This window comes from Corvus moneduloides, chromosome 5 (assembly GCF_009650955.1).
Source record: "Corvus moneduloides isolate bCorMon1 chromosome 5, bCorMon1.pri, whole genome shotgun sequence".
Classification (NCBI taxonomy): Eukaryota; Metazoa; Chordata; class Aves; order Passeriformes; family Corvidae; genus Corvus; species Corvus moneduloides.
The window spans coordinates 58,537,436-58,562,272 of NC_045480.1; the positions used below are offsets into that span (position 1 = coordinate 58,537,436).

The 24,837-nt window shown below is 40.1% G+C and overlaps 2 protein-coding genes across 9 annotated transcripts in view; one reads left to right on the forward strand and one right to left on the reverse strand.

The window, feature by feature from the left end:
• ANAPC10 (anaphase promoting complex subunit 10) overlaps window positions 1–6,302 on the reverse strand; it is a 34,032-nt gene extending 27,730 nt beyond the window's left edge. The window contains exon 1 of one of the 7 annotated variants that reach the window (XM_032110198.1): window positions 6,142–6,302. The gene's annotated coding sequence lies outside the window, so the exon portion shown is untranslated. The other 6 variants (XM_032110195.1, XM_032110192.1, XM_032110197.1 and 3 more) reach the window with 6 other exon arrangements.
• Window positions 5,093–23,158, forward strand: ABCE1 (ATP binding cassette subfamily E member 1). Of its 2 annotated transcripts, none has more exons than XM_032110190.1 (18): window positions 5,093–5,236; window positions 12,245–12,412; window positions 12,714–12,799; window positions 13,313–13,410; window positions 13,789–13,906; window positions 15,720–15,857; window positions 16,004–16,073; window positions 17,155–17,251; window positions 18,215–18,304; window positions 18,888–19,009; window positions 19,673–19,894; window positions 20,312–20,371; window positions 20,456–20,514; window positions 20,688–20,798; window positions 20,889–21,031; window positions 21,128–21,250; window positions 22,267–22,378; window positions 22,625–23,158. In XM_032110190.1, exons 2-18 carry the CDS (start codon window positions 12,310–12,312, stop codon window positions 22,670–22,672), a joined length of 1,800 nt encoding a protein of 599 aa, XP_031966081.1. In that variant the 5' UTR covers window positions 5,093–5,236; window positions 12,245–12,309; the 3' UTR covers window positions 22,673–23,158. The 2 variants fall into 2 exon arrangements, with proteins under 2 accessions (XP_031966081.1, XP_031966079.1); XM_032110188.1 differs by lacking the exon at window positions 5,093–5,236 and adding an exon at window positions 5,972–6,064.
• The last annotated feature ends 1,679 nt before the right edge of the window (window positions 23,159–24,837 follow it).

Genomic DNA, 24,837 nt, shown 5'->3' on the forward strand with positions numbered 1-24,837 from the left:
ATAAGTTCCATGAAAATAACTACATTAAAGCTTAAAATTAAACCTAGAGCACTAAAGAGTCAGGGAATTAGAGCTGACCTCTCATCCTTTGCTTACATGCATGACATCATGTCATGCTCTGCTAATCTTGGAGAAAGTCTTCCAGTGCCTCTCCCAGACAGCAAATAAGGGATTGAGTTAGGCTGGTACCCCCAGGATCCAGGTCTTACCCACTACAGGACTGACACAAGGCAGAGACAACATTTTCTATGTACCAAAGACTCTGCAGCTAAAAATTCTTTGTGGGACACAGGAAATCTGCATTCTGTAGTGCACCAAACACTTTCTACTGTCCCTTGGCTATTTTTTTTTTAATTTTGCAAACATAAGACTTGACACAGGTATTTTACCTGCTTTCTCATGTACAAGACTGCAGTCCTAACTACCATAAAGAAAACATGAAGAAATAATTGCACATGTAGAAAAATCTAAATACTGACAACAGTGAGCGCCACAAAACAAAAGGCTGCAGACAAAACACCGTCCTCTCAGAAGAGAAGTTGGACACTACACAGCAAATCCTACAGATATCACATATATATTGACAAATATATTAATCCTAATGCCATCTAAATAAAAAAACCTTGGAAAAAAATTACAGAATATCTACTTCACAGCTACTTGAAAAGACAAACATTTTTCAGAGAATGGTTTGGACTGGTGGAAGGGACCTTCAAAAATCACCTAGTCCAACCCCCATGCTGCACCAAAATTCAAAGTATGTTTATTAAGCATTGGGGAGACTACTTTCCTGGACTTGTGAATTTTAAAGCTCAAATGGCTAGTCCAAACTCTGTGCAGTTTTTTTTACTTTTGTGACAATGAACTAAGAGAGGTTGAGTAGCATTCACTTTAATTCTCAGATTTATATAGACACCAGAAATGCTGTTCTTCCGACCTCTAAAAATAGACATAGAAAATTCAACCTCACGAAGTAAAGCTAAATTGTTCACTTGTAATTCAAGCGATCACATCTCAAAAACATCATAAAAAACAACTCTTGAATATTATCACCAACAAGTCTTGACATTCTTTTGACTTCAAGAGAAAATGAATGAAAAACTCCAAATCTCACCCTTAAGATGCAAGGAGTATGCAATCAACCCCTCAAAACCCACCAAAGGTAAATCAGAGGAATTACATTTTTCACTCAGATTACATCACAAAGTTGATTACACATGCTTTTAGCAAAAATTACTGGAATTTCTAAGGTATGCAGAATCCCTTAAGACAATGATGTTGAGATTTCTTATAAGCTTCAGCACACACAGCAAAGCTCTAAATAACTTAATAATGCAAGACTTGCATTGCACTGGCTCTCAAAAGTTTGAGGCATTACATTTTGGGGGTCTGAAACATACAGCAAGAAACCCCATTTAAGTTTCCTACTGTTTTAAACTGAGCTTGTTTCTTTCTATCTAACAGGCAAAGCTACTCAAACCCCAAAATTTCAACTCCAAGCCACTGCTGGCAAATAAATCAGCCACATATTGTGTGCTAGTGACGAGAAAGACCGAAAATTTTCAATGGTTGAACTAACTGAATCAGACTTTTATGACAGAACTCTTGCTCAAGAACAACACATTCTGGGTAGCTTTGCTGAAGCTCTGAAATACTCTCAGAACTTTAAAACCTGAAAGCTGATAGAAGTATTAAGGAAAAACAGTGCAACAACAGGCCAGCTCACTCAAGTAACACTTCTGGACGTTTTACTAGCAGAAGTAAAAGTACCTTATTTTAAATGAGGCACAAATACTTAGCTTGAAAGGAATTTCAGCCACCTAATAAAATTTTTCTTTCCTTTTTCAGGCTGTGTAAAAACAACTAATTTTTCTAGAAGCCCTTCTCCTTGACATGTGCTGAAAAATGGAAAGACACACTGTATCTTTAGAAGCATTGGCTGGAAACATCTCTTATTTTCCAATCCAGTTATTCCAAAAGATCATTAACAGCCTGCTGTTTCCATATTAACAGCATGACTATATGAATGTCTTAATGACATGATCAAAGCCACACTTTCATTTTGCCATTTTCCACTCTGTGGTTTGCACATCCTTTGATCAAGACAAAGCAGCGGCTTTTTCCCCCTCTCCTTGAACTCTTTATCCCTCATCTTCCTCAGAGAAGTTTGCTCTTTTCTGAAAAACATCCCATCCCTGTGAAGTAACAGCCAACTGAAGATGTTTTAGCAAGTACAGTTTGTGAACAGAGTGAAATGGATTTAAATGGTTGGACAGCCTGCCTTTCCCAACCAAACCAGCTAGGTTGTTCTCAGTGTACCAGCAGAAGACACCTTTAAAAGGTGCACACCTGCAAGCAAACCCTTCTGTAAGCACACAACACACCCAAGAGGAGACACTGAATGATACCTCATGGGCCTTTCCTACTAAAGCTCCATAAAAATCCAGGCTCAAAGAAAATTGCAGATTCCAAAGCAGTTTTCCCCTGTTAAAGCTTCTAATTCCACCACCCTGTATGCATAGAACTGTTTAAACACACACCTGTAAAGGCCTTTGAGAGACCAGACTGTGTCCAAGAGATGTCTGTCCAGACATTTACTTCTCCAGCAAGAGATCTGTGGACAGCCAGCTTCAGGTTTCATCAGCCTAAAAGCTAAATGCTTTAGCATCCAAATCAAGTATCACCTAAAAACAAGCATCTCTTGCTCTACAGAGGACTCAAAGACTTGTTAATCACTGGCTTTTACATAGCAACCCTTTTATTGATGCGAGGGCACTCATCAAATTTGCTCTTAGTTTCTTCCTTTCTAGAATGTCTATGCCTTTCAAGCTCCCCTCACAAGGTTTTATAAACCAAATATTCTTGCAGATTCTAGGTATCTAGTACTATTGTTTATAACCAGACCATTTCAGCTAAGGCCCTTTTTCAGCAGAGTAATCACTTCCCTTGTCTTTATTTTTACTCACACTAGTTAACGTGACAAAGCAACATCTGGTTAGGTGAAAGAAAATAATTCTCAATTAATAGCTGTTTTACTATACACTACAGTGCTCAAATGCAGTACAAATATCCAGTATTTTTTGGGATACTGTTTCTGTTCACTGACACTCTTTCCACTAATCAGGCCTTTGATTTTTTTATTCCTGTGTTCTCTTCCTCCCTCAGTTCTTGTTAACCGAGCAAAGTTACACTGATTTCCAACCTGCTACAAATCTTCCCAAGATGGTTTTTAATTTGAACCCTTAGTTGTACAGTGCTTGCAATCCTTCCAGTTTTGTGTTCAACATTACAGGAAGTAGTGAAAATACACTCAAAACTGAACTCTCCAGGAGCATGTTTCATGACACCCGTCTAAAAGTGAGTTATTTAAAAGTCAGCCTCAAAAGCTCTTAAAAAAAGATCTTTTAAAAGAATTATTTTTAGAGCACACTTCAGTAGCTTGAACAATGGCAGAAATCCCGTAAAACTCAAGAAAGACTCCTCATGTTCCTTCCTTATTAAGTGCATTGACTACTGTAAAAAAAAGCTTGATCTAGACTACTCTTAACAAACCACACTAGAGTATCTCCTGTGCACACACTGATTTTAATTGTTCTCTACTTACTGACAGATTCCCTTCCCAAACCACCTCCTCAGAATCCTTCAGGGGATCAGAGCTCATCTGGCTTTTCTCTTTTTTTTTTTTTTTAAGAAGTATTACTCTAATTGCATTCCAGTAATGTAATTTTATTCCATTTTAGCAAATATCTGACCACAGCCTTTCCAGGAAAACTGAACAAAGGCTCCACTGACTACCTCAGCATTTTCGCAACATCCATAAGACTGTTTTTCCCATTCTTAACAGAAGCGAATTTCATACCTCAGATTCCCTGATTTTCTTAACTGCACTACTCATTTTACCTCACAAGTTCTTGTCCCTGCTCTCATTTTCTTTGGCTGGACCCTTGCTGGTCTAAGGCCTTTAGAGATCTCAAGATATATCTGAAAACCAGACTCTCACTATGCTTCCTATTTTTTACTCAGATAGAAGATTAAACATTAAACATTCAAATTACTAATGTTTAACTAATATTTAATAATGATAGTAAGCATTCAGCAGCACCCTATTTCAATTAGCTCACCTGTACATTTGATCCCTCAGATTATTCTCTCAATACAACTTTAATAAACTTATTATTTTTACCCTGCCTCCAGTGCATTGCTTTCAGCCTATTAGCAAAAATTACTAATCTTTCGTTGTCACAAATATATTTTACTGAAAACAAAGATAATTAAGATAATTATACAAGCAATTTTCTACATGTATTCCTAATCAACCTAAACATATACTTCTTTCAAAATATATTTTTGTGAAAGCCCAGACTCCCAAAGGTACCTGGTAAGGCTACAAGCTGTTCCTTAAAGGAGGCGAGCACATCTTTACAAGGAGTGTAAAGGGTAAATGTTAGGTGGAAGCTGTCGTGAAAACCCAGAGCAAGCAGAGGATGAAGCCGCTTTGAAAAACCAACTGGTAGCCATCCCCCCACGACTTGTTTGTGGGGTTTTCAATTAATATTAATTATAACAATTATAAATAAATATAATTAAAATTAACCAGGTTTACAACACTATATTGCGGCCATGTCCCCCAGGCCTACAAACCGCTTCAGTATCGGAAATAAAGCAGCAGCAAGCACCTACTCACGGCACACACCGGCCTCGCCGGATCCCCAGGCAGGGCTCCGCTCTCCGGCCGCGGGGGCGATGCGAGACCCCGCAGGCTCCGCGGGAGGGACCAGGCTGGGCAGCCCCCGGACCCAGCGCGAACGTGCTGCCCCAGCCAGCCGAGCTCCTGCCCGAGCTGGACCTTCTTCTTCTTCTTTTTCTTCTTCCTCCTCCTCTTTCCCTCATGCCCCCGGTAGAGCCTCAGCACCCACCTTTCCCACCTGATCCCGCCAGGAGCCGCCGCCGCCGCAGCGCAGGGCGGAGGAGCCGCAGTGCGCGCGCGCCGCCCCGCCCGCTCCCCCTCAGGCGCCGGGGCCGCCCCTCACACGACGCGCTGGGCGGGGCGGGGCAGGGCGGGAGCGGAGGGAGCGCCGCGGCCCGGCTCCTCCGGCGTGGGACTGATCCTGGGATGTGTTCGGTGTTGGCTACGGAACCCGAGTTCCCGAGGTGGTCTCTTGGAAGTGCTTCCCCACGGGAAGGAAAGCGCGTAGTCCTAGAGTTTCAGATGCAGATGACACGCTGCTCAGGTCAGGTAAAGGCCAGCAAGACCTTGGTGTCGTGGCACCCCTTGTGAGGGAGCAAATCCTTAGACATAATTATTACTGGGAGTGGTACCCTTATTGAGGTGATGGGCTCCTGAAAGAGAGTGACAGTTCTTCCCGATGGGAGTGAAAGCCCCAGTATTCCAAGTGCAGATGACAGCTGCCCAGGGCAGGTAAAGGCCAGCAAGACCATTCTATCTTGGTACCTTTCGCGTTGTATCAATCCCCGGGCGGATCCGATTTTGGAGCTCGGTTCCTAATGCCGAATCTGCGCTCGTGAAAGGGAATGGCAACACCTATCCTTGAGGAAAGAAGCAGCCGTTCTAACTGCTGCTGCCGCCCGTGATCATCTACCCAGTGGAGATAGAAGCCAGCAAGACTTTTCTGTCCTGAGAACGCGCCGTGCCGAACCGGGGGCTCCCCTCGGAGCGGGGCCGCCCCTCGCAGGGCAGGCTTGGGGAACCGGGACGGCTGGTGCCTCCCGCGCAGCGTCCCGACAGGCTGCGCTCCCTCCGCACGGCCGCCCTCGAGGTCTCCATGGCGAGGGCCGCCCTTCCTTCCTTCCCCTCCCCTCCCCTCCCCTCCCCTCCCCTCCCCTCCCCTCCCCTCCCCTCCCCTCCGTGGCGCGCGCCCAGACCCCGCCTCCCAGGCCCGACGGCCATCTTGGCCGGGTGGCGGCGGCGGCGGCGCGGGCACGTTGCGCGCGCGGGCCCGCGTGCGGGAGCACCGGACGCCGTTCCCCCGCCGCGGCCCGACGGCGCCGCGCGCGCTCCCAGCCCTCCTCCCCCCGCCCCGCCTCTGCCCCCTCACAGCTCCCGGTAAGTAACGCCGGGGGGAATTCCGACCTTCCCGGACGCGAATGGAGGCGGTAGGGCAGGGGCCCCTCTCCTCATACCATGCTGCTGGCCTGGCTGCCGCCGCTGGGCTTGGCCTGGGTGGTGGCCTCGCCCGATCCACCGTGGGAGAAGGGTCGGCTCGACCGCGCCCCGCCCGGGCCTTAGGGCCGGACGCTCCCGGGAATCGGGGCTCGCTGCCGGCGTGGGCACGGCCCGGGCCGGCACTGCCTGCACACGCGGTACGTCATCCCAGACGCCTCGGGTTTTGTGCCAGCCGGGGTCAGAGAGCGCCGTCCCTGCTGCTGCTCCCGGCCGCAGGAATGGCTTCCCTGTGGATACAGCGCGGGATCCTCGCCTGCTTGCGGTGGTGGCGGCCTGCCTCTGGGAAAGGGAACGCCGGCATTTTGCTCCTGTGGAAAGGGGGAACTTCCTCCTCGGGTGGGGGGGAAAGCCGTATTTTGCCTTCTTTTGGGAGAACCTGATATCCACGTGGGTGCTTGTGGGGCGGTAAGGAGATCAAGCCTTCTTGCAGGTGCGATAAGATAGTAGGGTAAGGCCATTTCCTACGAGGTATGTGTAAAAACAAAAGAAGAAGTCGGCAGGGCTTTTCTCAAGGACCATGGTGGTGTTTCCTCCCTGGAATGCACATGGATGTTTCACCTGCACGTTCCTGTGACAGTTTTCACGCCCTAATTTAAGTTTCCCTGTTGTGGTTCCTTCCCTAAACTGCAGTCCTAAACCAGTGGTCGTGAAATTCTTTCATTAGTTTCATTAGAGTGCTAATTTATGGTTTCATTCTCACACGTTTCACTTCACGTTAAGGGGAAATGTTAAAGACTGAGTGATAATTAATACTGCTCAGCACAAGCTAAACACACCCACTCGTTGTGCAGCGTCAGTATATTTGACTATATGCTTTCATGTTAGCATCCTGTTTTCTTATTCGTGTTGTGTCTTATGAGTAACATAATGATTTAATACAGTAGGGAAATTTAGGCATGTCTAAACTTTTTTTACATTGCCTCAGTTTCTAAAACTAATGTCAAAACCTTAAGCATACACTAGTTCTTAATTCTTGGCAGATTTTGTTTGTTCTTGTATCATTTACTATTGTTTCTGCTTTGAATCTTATAGATGTAGTGATCTCCCATATGCAGTTTGAAAATCTGTTTTATTTTTCATTTAAATTTTTTTTGGGTATTCTAGTTCTTAACTTTCTTGTTCTTGTTATGATGGACTGTATGTAGTCAGTACATCAGCAATGGAATTAATAGGCAATTCTTGAGCTTGTTTTCAATGGCAGCTGGAAATGCTGCTCATCCTCTCTTCTTTCCACAGCATTTCTCTCTGAGGTCTGATGCAGTGTAATTTTATAAAATGTTCACTGTTTTTGTGCAAAGCAACTAAAGTATGACACAATTCTGAACCCAGACCTTGCCTTCACATCTTTCATTGAATAGTCTCTGGTTCTGTTTCAGGCTTCGTTTACTTTTAATGTTTTAATTTTTCTTTGTTTTAAGTCTGAATAATTCAGTGCAATTTCAAATCCTTCTCACTCATCATTGCCTTGACTTAGTGGATTCTAATTTAGCTCTAATGCCTGTGAAAGAAATAAATATTATTATGCAAGCACATTGCACTTGTTCTACAGATCGTACATGGCTGTTGCCTTCTGTGACAGATAGCAAGATCTGCACATGTGCTGCTTTTTTTTTTTGTAATCTGGTGTGTCAGGGTGTGCAGCAGCTGTGTCAGACAGCCTAAGAATGCTGACTCAGAATGCTTGTGATAACATGTTTTGTGTCTTATTTTTAGACATGTTTGATTTTTTTGTATTAAATTACATAATTGAACATAATATACAGCTTTTGGCTTCAACAAGTGATACTGCCAAGGTTTTTAGACCATCTTTTTTTCTCTAGCCAGAAGTTTTAGTCATTCTCTCATTGTTTCACCTGTGTTGTCAGTCCTTTCTGGGAAGATTTTCTGCTGCTACTCCATCATCATTCACTAATTCAAAGCAACTCTTTAGTCTAGTAGTTAGTAGTAAATTAATATTTTCATACTCTGTTGTTTATTCTGTTCTTCTTGAAATGGAAAGGAGGAGTGCAGTCATGAAGTCAAATGCTTCTGAGTACCAGTTTCTCCTGCCCCTAAACTGCTGACTGCACTGCACAGTTGCAGGTGTGCTATTCTGTAACATTGCTAATCTGTGTTCAGTGTCCTGAGAGTTCTACTTCTGCTCTTTGGAATCAGACCATCCTATAATTTAAATGCCACTCAGCTAACTGGACGTGAATATGTAACTTGAGTTCAGTCTGGTTTTGGACAGTTTGTTTATTTGTTTCTGAGTTCTAAGTAGAAATTATTACTTTCTGTCGTGGACAGTTGTCATTGTAGACATCAGCACAGTCCTGAAAATATTGCAGAAGTTACAGGAGTCACAAATATTTTTTTTTCTGAAAATGGTTAAGACCACCAGAGAGTTTTGGATAAACTGACGCTTCCGTTAGGTAGATGGGAGCAAAGTGGGAGGAGTGTGTGTCTCCATGCTGCTTCATTGCTTCTATTCCCCCCCACCAAGTACTCTAATAAATGCTTAGTGTACATACTTAAGTCTGTGACCCCTTCAAAACTATTCAGCACAGATGGGCATTTTCCCATGTAAGTTAGAATTAGAAAAAAATCCTAAACTTGGGCTGTTTGATTGCTTACCAACCACAGTCTGATTTCAGCAGTGAGTGTAAACTTCAGTCTGATTAACTTGCCAAGACTGTGCAAAGCTTGCTGAGAAAATTGGCAAGAATTGCTTGTTTTAAGCCATACTTGCCTTGGTGTTTGAGAGCAGCCCCGTCCCACTCTTCTCTTTTGCAGCTTCAGGCTAAACCCGAGCTGGAAGGGGGCGTGGCTGAGGGGAGATGTCTGGGCTGCTCTCGGCGCTGCTCAGCAGGAACCTCGAGCAGGGTTTGGGGGGCTGGGGAGGGCAGCCTGCTGAGCCACAGCAGGTTTGTCTTCTGGAGCTCGCCTGTGGAACCCACGGAACTGGTTCACTGCTGCTTAGAGCCAGTGGTCTGTCTGTCTGCTCAGGCCTTGGAGAAAGGGCTGACCCAGGTTAGGCACTTCCCCTGGGAAAACAGAGAGGGAGTGATTCACCCCCAAATACTCTTTGCACTGTAAACTGCAGGATTTTAATGAAAAGCATTGGGATGTCTTCCCAGAGAATGTATCTTTATTTGAAATAATGACAATAACCAGTATCTGTCCCCAAGAAAATTACCCTGACTTAGACAGCTTTATAGTCCTTAAAAGTAAGGCTTTCAGTTTCTTGTTTTCTCATGTATTAAAGTGAGAACTGCAGACTCATTATTCCGTGCCTGTTGGCCTGGCCTGCGGATGTCATTTCAATGTTCAGCCCTACTTTGTCAGTCTGGTCTGACAATACAGAACTGTTAAATAAATTTTAATTTTTTTTTTTAATATTCAGTTGTTTGTTTGAAAACATCAGCTGTGTTAATAGGACTTTCTGCCTTAGGAAATTTAAAATAGTAAAGTAAGAAAATGAAATACAAGTAGAAACTAGCGCGGTAAGGTTGGCAGCGTGACTAGTAGTTACATTCATTTATAGCTGATAAAGAATATTTTTGACATTAGTTTTAAAATACTTTGTAAATTTAATAAAGGAATAAGACTACCACTTTTAAAAGGAACCACTTAAATTATTCGTAACTATGGTAGTAATGGATTTAAGGATACAGTAACATCTGCTTTTCTGACCTTTGCTGAGTGTTAGATGTCCATCTTCTTTTCATTCATATTGCAGTAATATCTGGGGGATTCCTTCCAACTGAAGCTTGTGGAAGAGTAGAGTTTAACATGATAAATGTGCCATACACCTATTTGGTTCTTGCTTCCTTCAGGAGTTTGCCAGTCACAACCTTTCTTCATCCAGTAGCCTTATGAAATAAATACAGTCTGTAAACCACTGCAGGATACTTTGGTTTGGTGAAGCAAAGGTGAACTGGACATCCAACAGAAAATACTTTCTTTAATTAGAAATGTTGGAGTCCTTTGGATGCAACTGCACCTTTGGATTGTATGGAAACCTGAAGTATTTCAAGACTTTTTCCCAATTATATCACTGAACTACTGATACTGCATTGAAATGGTTTTGAACATGCACCATCTGTAGGGCTGTCATCCCTTTATTTAGTGGTGGTGAGATGGAAATGCTTTGTACTTTATGGCATTTTTTGACCAAAAAAACCCTGTATGTCATCTGTAATATCTTAAAATCTTCCAAGACCCTCATAATTCAGTTGTCTTTGTTGTTCTGGAGCTGAAGGGAGTTGTCCTTAGGCGTGCCTTGTTCATAGGAACACAAAAGTTATTATTACTGTTATTTTCAGTACTGTGAGTGAATATAGTAATGGAAATATGAATGCACTTTAAAACACATTGCACCTTTTTTACCTGTCAAGACTTAAATGTAAAATTCTCTGACCTTCCCTTCATTTGCTGCAGCTATACAAAGTCCCAGTACTATCCCGTGCTTGTCAATGTACATTAAAAAAGCTAAGCAAGGAAAGAGAGGGTTGTAGGATACAAGTTGTAATTTCACATCTTTGCATGCATTTATTTGTTACTTCAGGAATATTTAATCATCTTGTACTCCACAGAATTATAGAATTTTTTAGGTTGGAAAAGATCTCCAAGGTAATTGAGTCCCACCATTAACACAGCACTGCCCCCTAACCTGTGTCCCCGAGTGCCACATCTACATGTCTTTTAAATGCCTCCAGGGATGGTGACACCACCACTTCCCTGAGCTGCCTGTTGTAGTGCTTGTCCACCTTTCAGCGAAGATATTTTTCCTAATATCCTATCTAAATCTCCCCTGGTTAAATCTGAGGCTGTTTCCTCTTGTCCTGTCTCTTGTTGTCTCTTGTTATTTTGGAGCAGAGTCCAATCCCCCACCTTGGTACACCCTCCTTTCAGGCAGTTGTAGCCAGTGATAAGGGCTCTCCTGAGCCTCCCTTTCTAAACACCCCCAGCTCCCTCAGCCGTTCCTCAGACCTGTGCTCCAGCCCCTTCCCCAGCTCCATTGCCCTTCTCTGGACTCCCTCCAGCACCTCAGTGTCTTTCTTGCACTGAGGGGCCCAGAACGGGACACAGCGCTGGAGGTGCAGCCTCACCAGTGCCCAGAACAGGGGCACAGTCACTGCCCTGGTCCTGCTGGCCACACTATTGCTGATGCAGGCCAGGTGCCATTGGCCTTCTTGGCCCCCTGGGCACAGCTGGCTCATGTGCAGTCACTGTTGACCAGCACCTCCAGGTCCTTTTCCACCAGGCTGCCCCAGCCTGTAGCACTGCCTGGGGTTGTTGTGACCCAAGGGCAGGACCCAGCGTTTGGCCTTACTGATCCTCTGCCTATGCATCCGGCTTGGCCACATCCTTTTGCAGACCCTTTCGATGTTCTTTATAAAGAATTTTACTTATTTTTATTGAAATGTATTACAGGCATTGATACCATATTAGGAGGTGCAGAATGTAACTGTAGTTATTTAAATACTACTGAAACTCGAGATTACAGAATCAAACGTCATCGTGTATGTCTGCTCACATTGCCTGCTTTACTTTTTATATGCGATTACAATTTTCACTTTGAAAACTAGTTTACATTTTACACTGTTTTAAACCTTTAATACAGAATATTGGCATACAGTTCGTAAATGTAAATTCTAATTATATTCTCGGAGTAATAGTTGTAGTCACAGTTTGACAGTGTGAACAAGGGTGCTTTACACAAGGCAGCTTGTGAAACTAGACTTTGCAGCTGTATAGATTCTTACTTATGTTCTTACTACAATATGCTTTTTTTGGAAACAAATCCATTTTCAGATATAATCACAATTTTATTTTTATACTGGAAAAATAGTAATGGGATGGAAAGTTGATGTTAAAAATTTGTGCAGTTGTCTATGCATCAGTATCCTTGTTATTTGTATCTCTGACTTTGCGCTGTTTGCCACGTTGCTTAAAGGAGGAAAAAATCAATTAATTTTGTGTTTTTCATCTCTGCACTCCACTAGTAATAACTTAGGACATGTCTGTTCTCTGTACTGTCAGTAACATGGGGTTTTTTTCCCTTTTTTTTTCCATAAGGTCTGGAAGACTCCCACTACTACTTGTCATAATTGGTGTATGTGTTTAACCCTAAATTGTGCATTATGGCAGACAAATTAACAAGAATTGCTATAGTCAACCATGACAAGTGTAAGCCAAAGAAATGTCGTCAGGAATGCAAGAAGAGTTGTCCTGTGGTTCGAATGGGTAAGATACAATGTAACAAAGTATTTAAGCAATTGGAGACAATTCAATTTCTACTAGGAGGAATGAGCTTTTTATAATTGCTAGATTTTTGTGTATCATTCAAGGTTTTGTTTCATAAAGCCTTTAGAAATATCACTGAAAGCAGGAACAATTCTTAGTAATAATGACACTTTTCAACCCTTTAGATGATCTAAAGCTGCACTGAACATTCATCAGTTGCATGTTCCTCTGTGGAATTTAGTAGGCAGGAGTTCTGATTCACCAGAAACTTTATTGACCTTATCTTAATTTTTTTCACCAGGAAAACTTTGCATAGAAGTCACATCACAGAGCAAAATAGCATGGATTTCAGAAACACTTTGTATTGGTTGTGGTATTTGCATCAAGGTAAATGTTAAACTGCTTTTTTTTAAAGTGCTAAATGTTCCTTATTTTGCTATTATATTTAGTAATGCATACTGTTAACTTGAAAAAGCAGTTTTCTTTCCTGGACTGATCAGACCAAGTTAACTGCTACTGTTCACAGAAAGTTAAGAACTGTGTCACTTGACTGAACTGGTTGAGTTGCAGGGTGTGGGTTTTGTTGTGGCTTTGTTTTTGCTTAGCTTTGTTTGGGTTTCTTGTTTGTGTCTGTAGACAGCAGCAGAATGATGTTTTTTTGAAAGAGGTGGAGAATATGTGCAGTGTGCCTTATTTGTATTGTAGACCAACAGTCTAAATTGCTGACTATTAATTTGAAAAATGTGGTATAGAACTTCCTTGGCAGGTTGATCATGTAAAGGAAATTTGGCACAAGTCCATGTAAAAATGCAAATGCACAGCTGGGTGCAGTATAAAACATAGTCTTTTGATAATAAATTGTTGTGTGCACTAATAATCTCTATTTTATTTCAATTCCAGAAATGCCCTTTTGCAGCTTTGTCAATTGTTAACTTACCTAGCAACCTGGAGAAAGAAACAACGCATAGATACTGTGCCAATGCCTTCAAACTTCACAGGTATTTTATTTTTCAAATATCAATGTAACAGAGACAAAAAATCCAACATAGTGCACATCCAAGCGTTCTTGTTTCTTATTTCCAGTAGCTTCCTTTTAGAATGTTAATTACGTTTTTCTTAGTAAAAGGTATTATAATGAAATAAAGTGTAAGGGATTATTTTACAGAGCCCCTATTTAAAAACAGACGACCCTTAAATATTTCTTATGATCTTCTATTTGTAAGGAATTTGATATTATTTGAGTTAGATATTTGCAAGTTAACAAAGTGGGCTGTAATAATGAGAAATCTGAAAATGACTTGTAACATTTACTTGACCACTTAATGTTGGTGTCTGATGACATTAATATAACACAAAGTTATCAATGTTGTGTACAGGTTGCCTATCCCTCGTCCAGGTGAAGTGCTGGGATTGGTTGGAACCAATGGTATTGGAAAATCAACTGCCTTGAAAATTCTAGCAGGAAAACAGAAGCCAAATCTTGGAAAATATGATGTATGTATCAGCAATAGAGTTGGCATTCTAGATAGCTGTGTTTATATATTTGGACTGAATTTTTGTATTTGTGTGGATCTTGGTGCTTTCCCTGTTAACAGCCAGTGACCTACTCCACACAGGAACAGTAGTAGAAGGTTATTGTTAACAAAGGCTTTCTTGCAAATTGCGTGTATCTCTCAAGAAAGATCAGGATACTAATTATAACTATAACTCGCAGAAGATAAATATCAGAGGTAGGTTTCTGTCTTGAAGTCACACTTAAGGGCTTGGAGTTTTTTTAATACCAGTCTTTTAAAAAATGTCAAGTTTTTCTCCCTGCACAATTTACCTGTTCCCAGGAGGGATTTCCATAGCTCAAGTTTTGGAGTTTCTTCTAAGTTAACTTTGTTTTTATCTGAATAGCTCTAGGGTCTATGAGCACTTGCCATGTACACTTGTAATTTCTTAGGCATTTTTATCTTTGATTCTTTTGAGGAGGATTTCTCATAAAGTATGTTGTTAGTACGTAAGCTGTGGTTGAAGATATTTTCCAGTGTACAGTTTAATACTGAGCTCTGAAAATCCTTAGTTTCTTCATGTTGCTAGTTACTTAGAGATAAGATTTTTTGAGAACCAGACTTAACAACAACTTGTAACTGCTGGTATTGATGGGAATTCATAATCCATTTTCCTATGTATGTACTCCAAGTCAAACTGCAGCCAGTGAGCAAAATACCAGGGCTTCTTTACCTAGCACTACTCCAAAGAGTAAATACTGTTAGAGAAAAGGCATAAATAACTACTATTAGTACTCGTCTTATAAGTATTTCAGATATCAGTTTCTTACCTTCAAATTGCACATGGACAATTGAATTCTGATGGACACTTTTGTCCTTCAATAAGCACTTGTAAGAACAAGTGTGTTCAAACTTTCTTCAGCAGTTTCTTTACCTGAAAGAGTAATGTTTTGATAAACTGTTCATTTCATGGCGGCCACCTAAAGCTGCAAAGAAATAATCATTTCCCAGATACATTCTCTTTCAAGTTTGGTTTATATTATTTTGTGGACTTCTTGTTTCAGGTGGTAGTATTGCAGAAATAACAAAATTTTTGACTTTCTGAATGTGTATTTAATTGAATTACCATGCTTCCAAAATCAGACTTTGCTGTGAAGGAGCTATATCAGTATGACCACAGAAACATGTGGTATGAATTGAATCTTCCATGTTGCTTCTGCTCTAAAACTGATGGAGCATTTCCTCTGTGTATTTGCTTGGTTTGGAAATATGACTGTGCCGGTCTGATTCCATACTGTTTATCATCAAAGTAATTAACTCAGCACCCCTCAGAGTAGTACACTGTGCAAGGGGGAACTTTTCATGGGTGAGTGCTTTGAATAGTCCCTTTCTTTTTCAGTTTGTCATTTTTCCTTGGTGTTCTCATTCTTTTTCCTTGGAAATGTTTGCTAGAAGCAGAGAAAACTACCAAATTTTATTGCATCTTCTGTGCAAGTTTGTGCTTTTATTGTTCCAGTCCTTTTCCTTTGGATTAGCTGTAGTGTAGTACTCTAATCCATGCTGTCATTTTCCCCATGAAGTTGTTTCAGTTCAGTAGATTCTTTACTGTGCAAATTTAATTTTTTTTTTTTTTTAAGGCTAGTGATACTTGGAAAAAATCTCTGAACTTTGTTTTTAGAATGTTTTTGGAGGGTTTTTTTGTTTGTTAACTTACAAGCATATTCTATTTTCCCTTATTGGTTGGAATTTAAAATTAGGGTTTCTTATTATGCTTTTAATGGTATAAGTAAACCCAGGCTTTAATTTTGTCACAGGATCCACCTGACTGGCAAGAAATTTTGACTTACTTCCGAGGATCCGAATTACAAAATTATTTTACCAAGATCCTGGAAGATGACCTTAAAGCTATCATTAAACCTCAGTACGTGGACCAGATCCCTAAAGCTGCAAAGGTGAGACCTTTCACAAGTTAATAGAAAGCTGGGAGCTTCTTCTGTAGTACTTCTCTTGTGATTAAAGGTTTTATTTAGCAGCATAATTCAGAACTGTCTGAAATGTTTTATGTTGTTTGTTTTGTTCTTTATTATCTATCATGCAGGGAACAGTGGGATCAATTCTGGATAGGAAGGATGAAACTAAGACACAAACTGTTGTATGTCAGCAGCTTGGTAAGTAATTTTGTACAGTCAAATTTTAAAGCAGTTGAGAAGCTTGTATTTACTGAAACAATCAAGTTACCAGAATGTGATAGAACATGTAAATTATACCAAAAAAAATTATATACGTAAATTATACAAAAAAAAACCCAGAGAAAAAGTAAAGGTGCTTTAGTGTAAAGCCTAGGGCTAAATAACACAAATAATACTTCCTGGTGGCAAAGGCAAACTAATTGATACATGCTAGTTAACAGAATGTAATGCAGTTTCTGTTTCATAGTAGAAAGTGCTTATTTTTAAATCTGCTGCTCTTGCTTGCTCACAAGTGTGGCAAAATCTTAGCATCCCCCTTGGGAGAACCACTGCATGTAGAAAGTATTATCCTAGTGTACCACACTCCCCCCAAAGCTTATATACATCTAATTATAGTAGGAGTAACACTGACTTCTGAGATTAATATAACTAATAAGAGCATCTGCATAGTTCAGCCCTGGTGATGTTTTGTATGTGTTTTATGTTTGGTTGTTACTGAATTTAGTTGTTGCTAAATTCACAATAGGATTCTCTTTGGTAGAACTGGGTGGTAAAAGTGGGGCTGCTATTGTGCCACCAAGAACATGGGCTTTGAGTCTCAATTTATTAGTGACACAATCTATTCTTGAAATGCAGTGTTCATTAAACTGCCTAGAAAATACTGGCTTCACCCTTCTGCTGTAAGGTTTGAGGGACTTGATTTTCTTGAAAACCAGAACTCTTCAGCCAAGTCTGACAACAAACACTTTCAAACCTGGTATAGTTTCTTTTTAGGGCCAGAAGTCTTTACCAAATATGTGGTGGAAAAAGAAATAGAAATGTAATCCTTCTGCATGATAAGAAGCAGCCATGCAGTTAATGCTGCAGAGAAGCCATAGCTTGCTGTGACATAGTATTAGCAGTATGATACTGATACTGTATAAACTGAATGCTTATTCTCCTTTGTTTTCTTTTCCTCTGTGTAGAATGCTTGCTATCTTTATACATGTTTCTGTAGGTAATAAAAATATGGATTGTTGTGTTGGTTATAACATACCTAAAATTAACCACTTATTTGCAGACTTAACACACCTGAAAGAAAGAAATGTTGAGGACCTTTCAGGAGGAGAACTTCAGAGATTTGCTTGTGCAGTTGTTTGCATTCAGAAGGCTGATATGTATGTTTAATTTACTTCTGTTACACATTGCTTCTAATAATCTGTCTCAGAATATGGTCCTCGAATTTACACTTAACAATAATACTTCTGTTTGAAACATTGAAAAGTATTTATTAATTATTAAATAAAGTTTTAAAAGGATTTTTTAAAAAACCAAAACTTTTGCCAACTCATCAGCTGAAAGCCATATTTAGTTCATGTATAGTCTCTGGATTTTGCATACTTTTATTTACCTGAGTGGAAATAGCTGATTTCAGAAGCTAGTGTTAAATTTCAGCATCACAACTTCATAACCTCTCCCTAATCCCACCTAAATATATCCTGTTGGACAGCACACCTGTCTCAGCCTCTCTGAATGAGAAAGGTACAGCTGCTTCCCCACCTCTTGGAACTTGTGTCCCTCCTCTCCTGTCTTGCAAGCAGGAAATCAGTGTCTAATATATGCTGTTTCCTGACTCCTTGGGACCAGGAAAGCAAAATCAGAAGAGTTATGAGGTTTTGGGTTTTTTGCTTTGATGAGGTTTTAGTTGGTTGGTTTTGTTCTGCTTGGGCTGCTGTTTTTTGGTTGGTTGGTGTGAGTTTCAAGTGAGTTTCCTTGTTCAGTTTTCTCTTTTTGGAAGATGTCCTTCTTCCATTCTTCTAAAGTATTTCTGCACTTTTCAGTTCATGTTAAATTAAGGTAACTCAGAATGAGTGCATGGGACTCCTAACTGCTGATTTCTTGTAACTTTTGGTAACTTTGTCAGAGCTCATGACAAAGTAATACTTAACTCACTTTTCAGATGACAGTCTACAGAGAATGAAGGCAGGTGTGCACAATTCTCATTTTTTGTCTCCCTTTCTCAGTATAAATAATGATATTTTTTTTATTTCCATGTATTTAATGGTTGAAATGTTAATATTATGTTTGAATAAGTAGAAAGCTTGCATTCACTAAGACTTCACTCCTCCTTTTGGGATTAGCTTCATGTTTGATGAACCTTCCAGCTACTTGGATGTCAAGCAGCGATTGAAGGCTGCCATTACTATTCGGTCCCTGATAAACCCTGACAGGTAAATACAAGCTTCAAATGTTTTGCTAGACTGTAATAATGCATGCCTGTTCACAGAGGGAAGAAACATCCAGTCCATCTCCTTAGAAGTGCTTACTCCTCAGTATGGTATACTAACATGTTTCAAATATTCCAAGCCAGTCATATTCTATTCTTTTGCATTTTGGAAACTTACTTCCTGTAGTTTCTTGTCTCGATTCAGAATTTTGTAATAAGGATGGGAAAACATTGGTGGTTGCTTTCCACCTGAATATTGCTGTTTCATCCCTTTCTCACAAAGATTTTTATTTTCTTAAAATGTGCTAAGTATTTTTCACTCAAATCAATCAATATCCTTCCACTTACATAAAGAAGCTGCCGGTTTACACTGAAGATGGGCTTTCAATTTGTCATTTGCAAGTTTATTGGACAGTTTAAAAAATGCTTGTTAGAGATTTGAACTCTCTCCTTTTTTAGTATAAAGTGAAGAAACCATGTTAACTAAAAATCGTGTTGATAGCTCTTGTTTATGCAAGACTAGAGTAAGAAAAAAGGAAAAATGTTTTGCACTGAAGTAAAAAAGCATCTCTCTGGCTCTTTTTCAGGTACATTATTGTTGTAGAGCATGATCTAAGTGTGTTAGATTATCTCTCTGACTTTATCTGCTGCCTGTATGGTGTGCCAAGTGCTTATGGTGTTGTTACCATGCCTTTCAGCGTAAGAGAAGGTAATTCTTGCCATATTTCTCCTTTTAAGCATAACCAAAAAAGACAGCAAAATGCCAATTGTCTGTTGTATAAACTTGTCCTCTTCCTGTTACAGTTCAGCAATGAAAATCTACTGTTTGATTTTCTGCAGAATTTCTGTGTTACATGATTCTAAATTTGTAACTCAGCCCAAAAGCCTTAATTATGAAATGCCCTTTTTCTCTTGCTATGGACATCATTTTGATACTTGTAGGCGTTTCGTAAACAGTGGAGTTACACAAAAGACCTTATTAGTAGAGAAAGGTCAGGAGGCAGTTTGCACAGTGCAGAGGTACATATTGTTCATCTGAATTGACCCCACTTGTAGTACTGAGCTCAGTAAAAACTCGTTTTGAGAGAATGGGCCCAACAGCAGTAGTTCCTTTAAGCCCCACACACATCACTAACTGTGGGTTTTCAGGAAGAGCTGCTACAGCCATTCTGTAATTTAGTAAGGGTTTTCTTTATTCAATTTGTATAATGTGCACACTTTAAAAAGGGGAGGTCTTGTTGCTTCTTTTACCGTGCCATTTAAATTCCAGAATTCTCCTTACCTGAATGGAATTTATAGCCAGGAATTGAAATTCATCTTGTTTTACTTTGTTACAGACCTTTTTTAATGATCTTTTTTCCTCCCATCATAGGCATAAACATTTTCCTAGATGGCTATGTTCCAACAGAAAATCTAAGGTTTCGAGATGCATCTCTGGTATTTAAAGTAGCTGAGACAGCTAACGAAGAAGAGGTTAAAAAGATGTGTATGTACAAATATCCAGGAATGAAAAAAAAGATGGGAGAATTTGAACTATCCATAGTAGCTGGAGAATTCACCGATTCTGAAATTATGGTGATGTTAGGGGAAAATGGTGAGTGCAATTTATGTTGGAAACTGTTTCTCCAACCTTGAATATGCTCCTAAAGCCCTTCTTCACTTCGGGAGCCAGGCTTCAGAATTACTGAGTTTGAGTCAGGTTGAGCTGCTTGTTACCTGGGGAACACATCACACCATGAGTCCCCTGACTAGAGAGGTGAAGTTACCGTGTGTTAACAATGTCATTGTTTGTCTGTTACCCCATTTTAAAACCTTACCATTTTAAGATGTCTCTTCCATTTGAAAAAGCAAGTAGTAAGTGCTGGAAGTTAATATAGGAGTTCTCAAAGCAGTCTAATTTTAAAATGTATTCTTTATTAAATAGTCTTTGTTGTTGTTGTATCAGTGACTTAATTGTTAGAGGTCTAAATTACTAAAAAGTGATTAATCTGTAACTTGTATTTTAACTTAGGAACTGGCAAAACAACATTTATCCGAATGCTTGCAGGAAGACTTACACCTGATGAAGGAGGTAATGTGTAATACCTTAGCTGAAATCTATTTTAAAGATACTGGAAAGGCTCTTGTTTACAATATTAATTTTGGTTTTTTATAGGTGAGGTCCCAGTCCTAAATGTTAGCTACAAACCACAGAAAATCAGCCCTAAATCTACGGTATGTTTCAGCCTTATTTACTAAGTATTGTGTTTGCTACAAAACGCAGAGACAGAAATTTTTTTATTCTTATTTTATATCTATTATCTATTTTAGATAGAATTTTTTTATTCTATTTATGCTTGTTTTCTTGTGGTGCATAAAACTGAATAGCAACATTTTCCTTTTGCTAGGGAAGCGTCCGTCAGCTGCTGCACGAGAAGATCAGAGATGCCTATACACACCCCCAGTTTGTAACTGACGTGATGAAACCTCTTCAGATAGAAAACATCATTGACCAGGAGGTATTAATTGCTTGAATCAACATCCCACTTGTCTTAATTCTTAACCTGTACCTGAACTAAGCATGGCCTTGTTTCTTCCCACACCACCAGGTTCAGACACTGTCTGGTGGTGAGTTGCAGCGTGTGGCATTAGCTCTTTGTCTGGGGAAACCTGCAGATGTTTATCTGATTGATGAGCCCTCAGCATATTTGGACTCTGAACAGCGTCTGATGGCTGCCAGAGTCATTAAACGGTGAGTACACATGGTGGGGAAGGAACTGAAATTGGCAATAGTACTACAATGAGATCACATTACTCTCTCTTCTTTTCTTTTTCTCCCTCATTTCAGTTTCATTCTCCATGCTAAAAAAACAGCTTTTGTGGTAGAACATGATTTTATCATGGCTACATATCTTGCTGATCGTGTGATTGTTTTTGATGGCATTCCTTCAAAGAACACACTGGCAAACAGGTAAGAGAGTTGTTGGGATTAGTAAGCAAGATTGTCATCCCTGCTTAGGGAAATTTAAGCTGCATCCAAGGCTGTCCTGAGGGTTCTGACTTTGGTTTTGAATCATGGAACAGAAAATGGGATTAATTCTCACTTACAGGCTGGCTAGACCAGAGCTGGGGTGGGGTTGGAGAACCTAACCAAACCCTCAAGAACTAGACCACCTCCTGGCTTAGACCAGCCTTAAGCCAACTGCACAATGGCTAAATTACGATCAGAAGAGATCAAGTAAGTAGCATCAATAGTAAGGAAACAAAAAAGTAGCATCTGTTAAGTGTGCTCATTGAAAATAACTTTCAGATGTATTACAAGAAAGCAGTGTATTAGTGGTACCTGTATGCAGATGTAGTGAAGGGCAAGTCTTGACAGCGACATGCAGCATACATTGTTTTACTCTTTCAAAGCTGTCCCATTTGATATGTCTACTTTCGTAAATAATTTTATGTAGATTACAGAGACTTTCTGATGAGCAGCCTTATCAGAAACCAGGGTTTTAGAACAGTGAGTACTTGGCACGAGCCAGATGAAGTAAACACATTGGTCTGCCATGTGTCTGCAACCCCCTGCTCTCCTGGTTTTGATGGAGTTCCTTCCAAGAACACACGTATTGGAATTCAAAAATAGCAATTATACCCTGATGCTGAGAAAGTTATGATCTTTGTCAGATTTCGCTTATGGTGCAAGGGTTGGGGTTTTTTTCTTTGAATATAAGCAAGTGTGCCGGCACACACATGTAGATACAAAATAAAAATAATGCAAAGGTCATGGCTGGAAGCCACACTGAGGTACTACTCTCATCTTTCAGCAACCTCTCAGACAAGGTTTGACTAAAAATGTAGCACAGCCCAGTACATCAAATGCAGCTCACATTTGCATTTCCAGCTCTGAGTGAACTCAGGATGGAACTCAAAGTTGCCTGTAATTGTACAGTATAATACTTCTGAAAATGTAGCTAAAATATTCTTCTCTTTTAACAGTCCACAGACTCTTTTGGCTGGAATGAATAAGTTTTTATCTCAGCTTGAAATCACTTTTAGAAGAGACCCCAACAATTACAGACCAAGAATAAACAAACTCAATTCCATCAAGGTAAGAGAGGAGCACCTTTACAGTAAAGGAGCTGTGATTGTTTAATATGAAGCCAAGTTTTAAAGTAAGGACCAAAATGAAGATTGACATGGGAGTTCTGCTGTGCTGGAGAAACAGCATGTGAAACTAGTAAGAGTAATAATAAGGGAAGCAGAAAGGAGTTTAGATAAGTGTCTTTTATTTCAGTTATGTTCAAGTCTGCCAAAGACTACTTCAAGTAACTGTGACCTTTTTTCTCTTCCCAAGGATGTGGAACAAAAGAAGAGTGGAAACTACTTCTTCCTGGATGACTAAATATTGAATCCCAGCATCTTTTTAACTGGCATCTAGACATGCATATTGGAACCTAAACAGCTGTGATGAGATGGCTCAGATCAGGTTTTAGAAAAATTAATCTTTTGGAGCTTAAAATCTCTTGCTGCATTTAACATCCAAGACAGTAGCAGTAAACATCCTAGTCTGAGTAAAACTGCCACTTTCTATATTTTGGTGACACAGCCCTATTTTCAGTGTAAAAATTTCAAAATAGACCACCTTGAAATTGTGCAAATGGGTCTTCTGATTTTTCAAAATTTAAGGGAGGTTTTCAGTTCAATATATCCTACTCATGTACCAAGTGCTGACTGAACTTCCTCATTTTAAAATAAATCTTTGAGGCTGTTTTCTGTCTAAGAGGGAAGTTTACTAAGAATGTCACGCTACAGGACCGACTCCTCTTTCTAAAAGGTTGAATCTCTCTGGATGAGGGTTTCAAAAATAAAATATCCACCTAACTTACAACTCTTCTGTGACACTGCAGAATTTCTTCAATAACTAATTCAGAAGTGTGTATATGATGTCACACACCCCTTTTCTCACACTGTAGTGCACACAGACGATGCAGCACAAAGAATGTAAAAGGTAGCGACATCTTTTTTTGATCATCTGCCCCTGTGCATCTTCTCAGACCTAGTGAGACGAAAATAATTTGTGAAACAATCTTAAGGAAATACTAACATCCTTTCCATCTTTCCAACTTCCTCTTCCATGAAGTTTTTATAAGGTTAAGATGCAGGAATTACTTTAAGAAAAAGTAAAAGCCTTGATCCTTACTACAGACAAAAATGAAAGTAAGAAATATCTTGCTAAAACCTTACTTCCATATACAGTAAGGTCCTTGAGGGAACCAGAAAGGAAATTTAAAGGTTCCTTGCTTACTTAAGCAGACATGTAAAAACAACTTTCAGCTATGTATCTTAAAAGGAAGGGTGTTTTCCATTCAACAGTTCTCTGCCTTCACTGGCATGTGAAAAACATTATGAGAAAACATGGCTTTGTTCTTTGTTTACATTTTTGCCTCAGAAGCTACAGAAAGGAGTGGTTTTGTTTTTTAAGGCAATTCTGTGTGTTAGTAACGTGGTTATTTCATAACCTTGGCAGTACTGAGCATTATATACACATTACCTCCCTCTTGTCTTGTAACAGCAATCCACCTGTACTACACCAGCAGAGGGACTCCCTATGGAAGTGCAAGTATTGAATACATCTTTACACCACCACCCTGGTCAGACAAAAACTTCCAAAGGCTGACTAAAGCTTGTTCTCCTCTCACAGCTTAACTCCCCTTGGAGTGGAGTTGTGCATTTTCTCTTAATCACGTGTAATAAGGCTAGGTAAAGATGTGGTTCAGCAAATACCTGAAGCTGTGTATCACAGCTCATTATATGCTGAATATTACATATATTAACAGGAAGATCCTGCAGTCTAAAACATCATGCCCCAGGCCAGAGGTTGGGCCAATCAATCTACAGCTCTTTCAGCAAGAGAGGAAACCAGACTTACTTGATCAGCAATGGAGAAAATACATCTACACCTTCCAGTCCTTCACTGTCCTAGAGTAGCAAGGCAGTGTAGGCCCAGCTGAAAGTTGGTTTTTAAAAGTAAATTCTAAAAGCACATCCCTCCTAGTTACTGCCATGCCTCTCTTCCCCAGTGTTTCCCAACAAACTTCTGTAGAAGTGTTACTGCCTTCATTCTTGCAACAAAGCTTGTGACGAAGAGCCTGGTCAAGGACAGAATGATTATTGGGGTACAACTGGAGTTACAAGTTTAAAATTCACCAGTAAACTCAACAAGCAGCCCTCTATGGTTTTGAAAGGAGTTGAGATAAACTGAGAACGACAATTGTAACAACAGTTAAATCCCTCAGTGCTTGCTTCATTCTTAACCTGAAAAGGTGAAGATTGCCTCTTTGAAATCCTGAATACATTTCTGAATGAAAACGTATTTAAGATTAAAAAAAGAAAAAGCAAAAAGCCTTCAGCATGGCCCCTACCCCTACAAACAAAAACTGCAAATTCAGTATATGGCCCCTTTTTGTTCACTGCTTGCCACATCCTGTTCATCATTCTGCTGCTGACTACAGCTGGCTCTGTAAGAACAACACTTCATTTAACATCATTGCAACAGGTTTAAATACA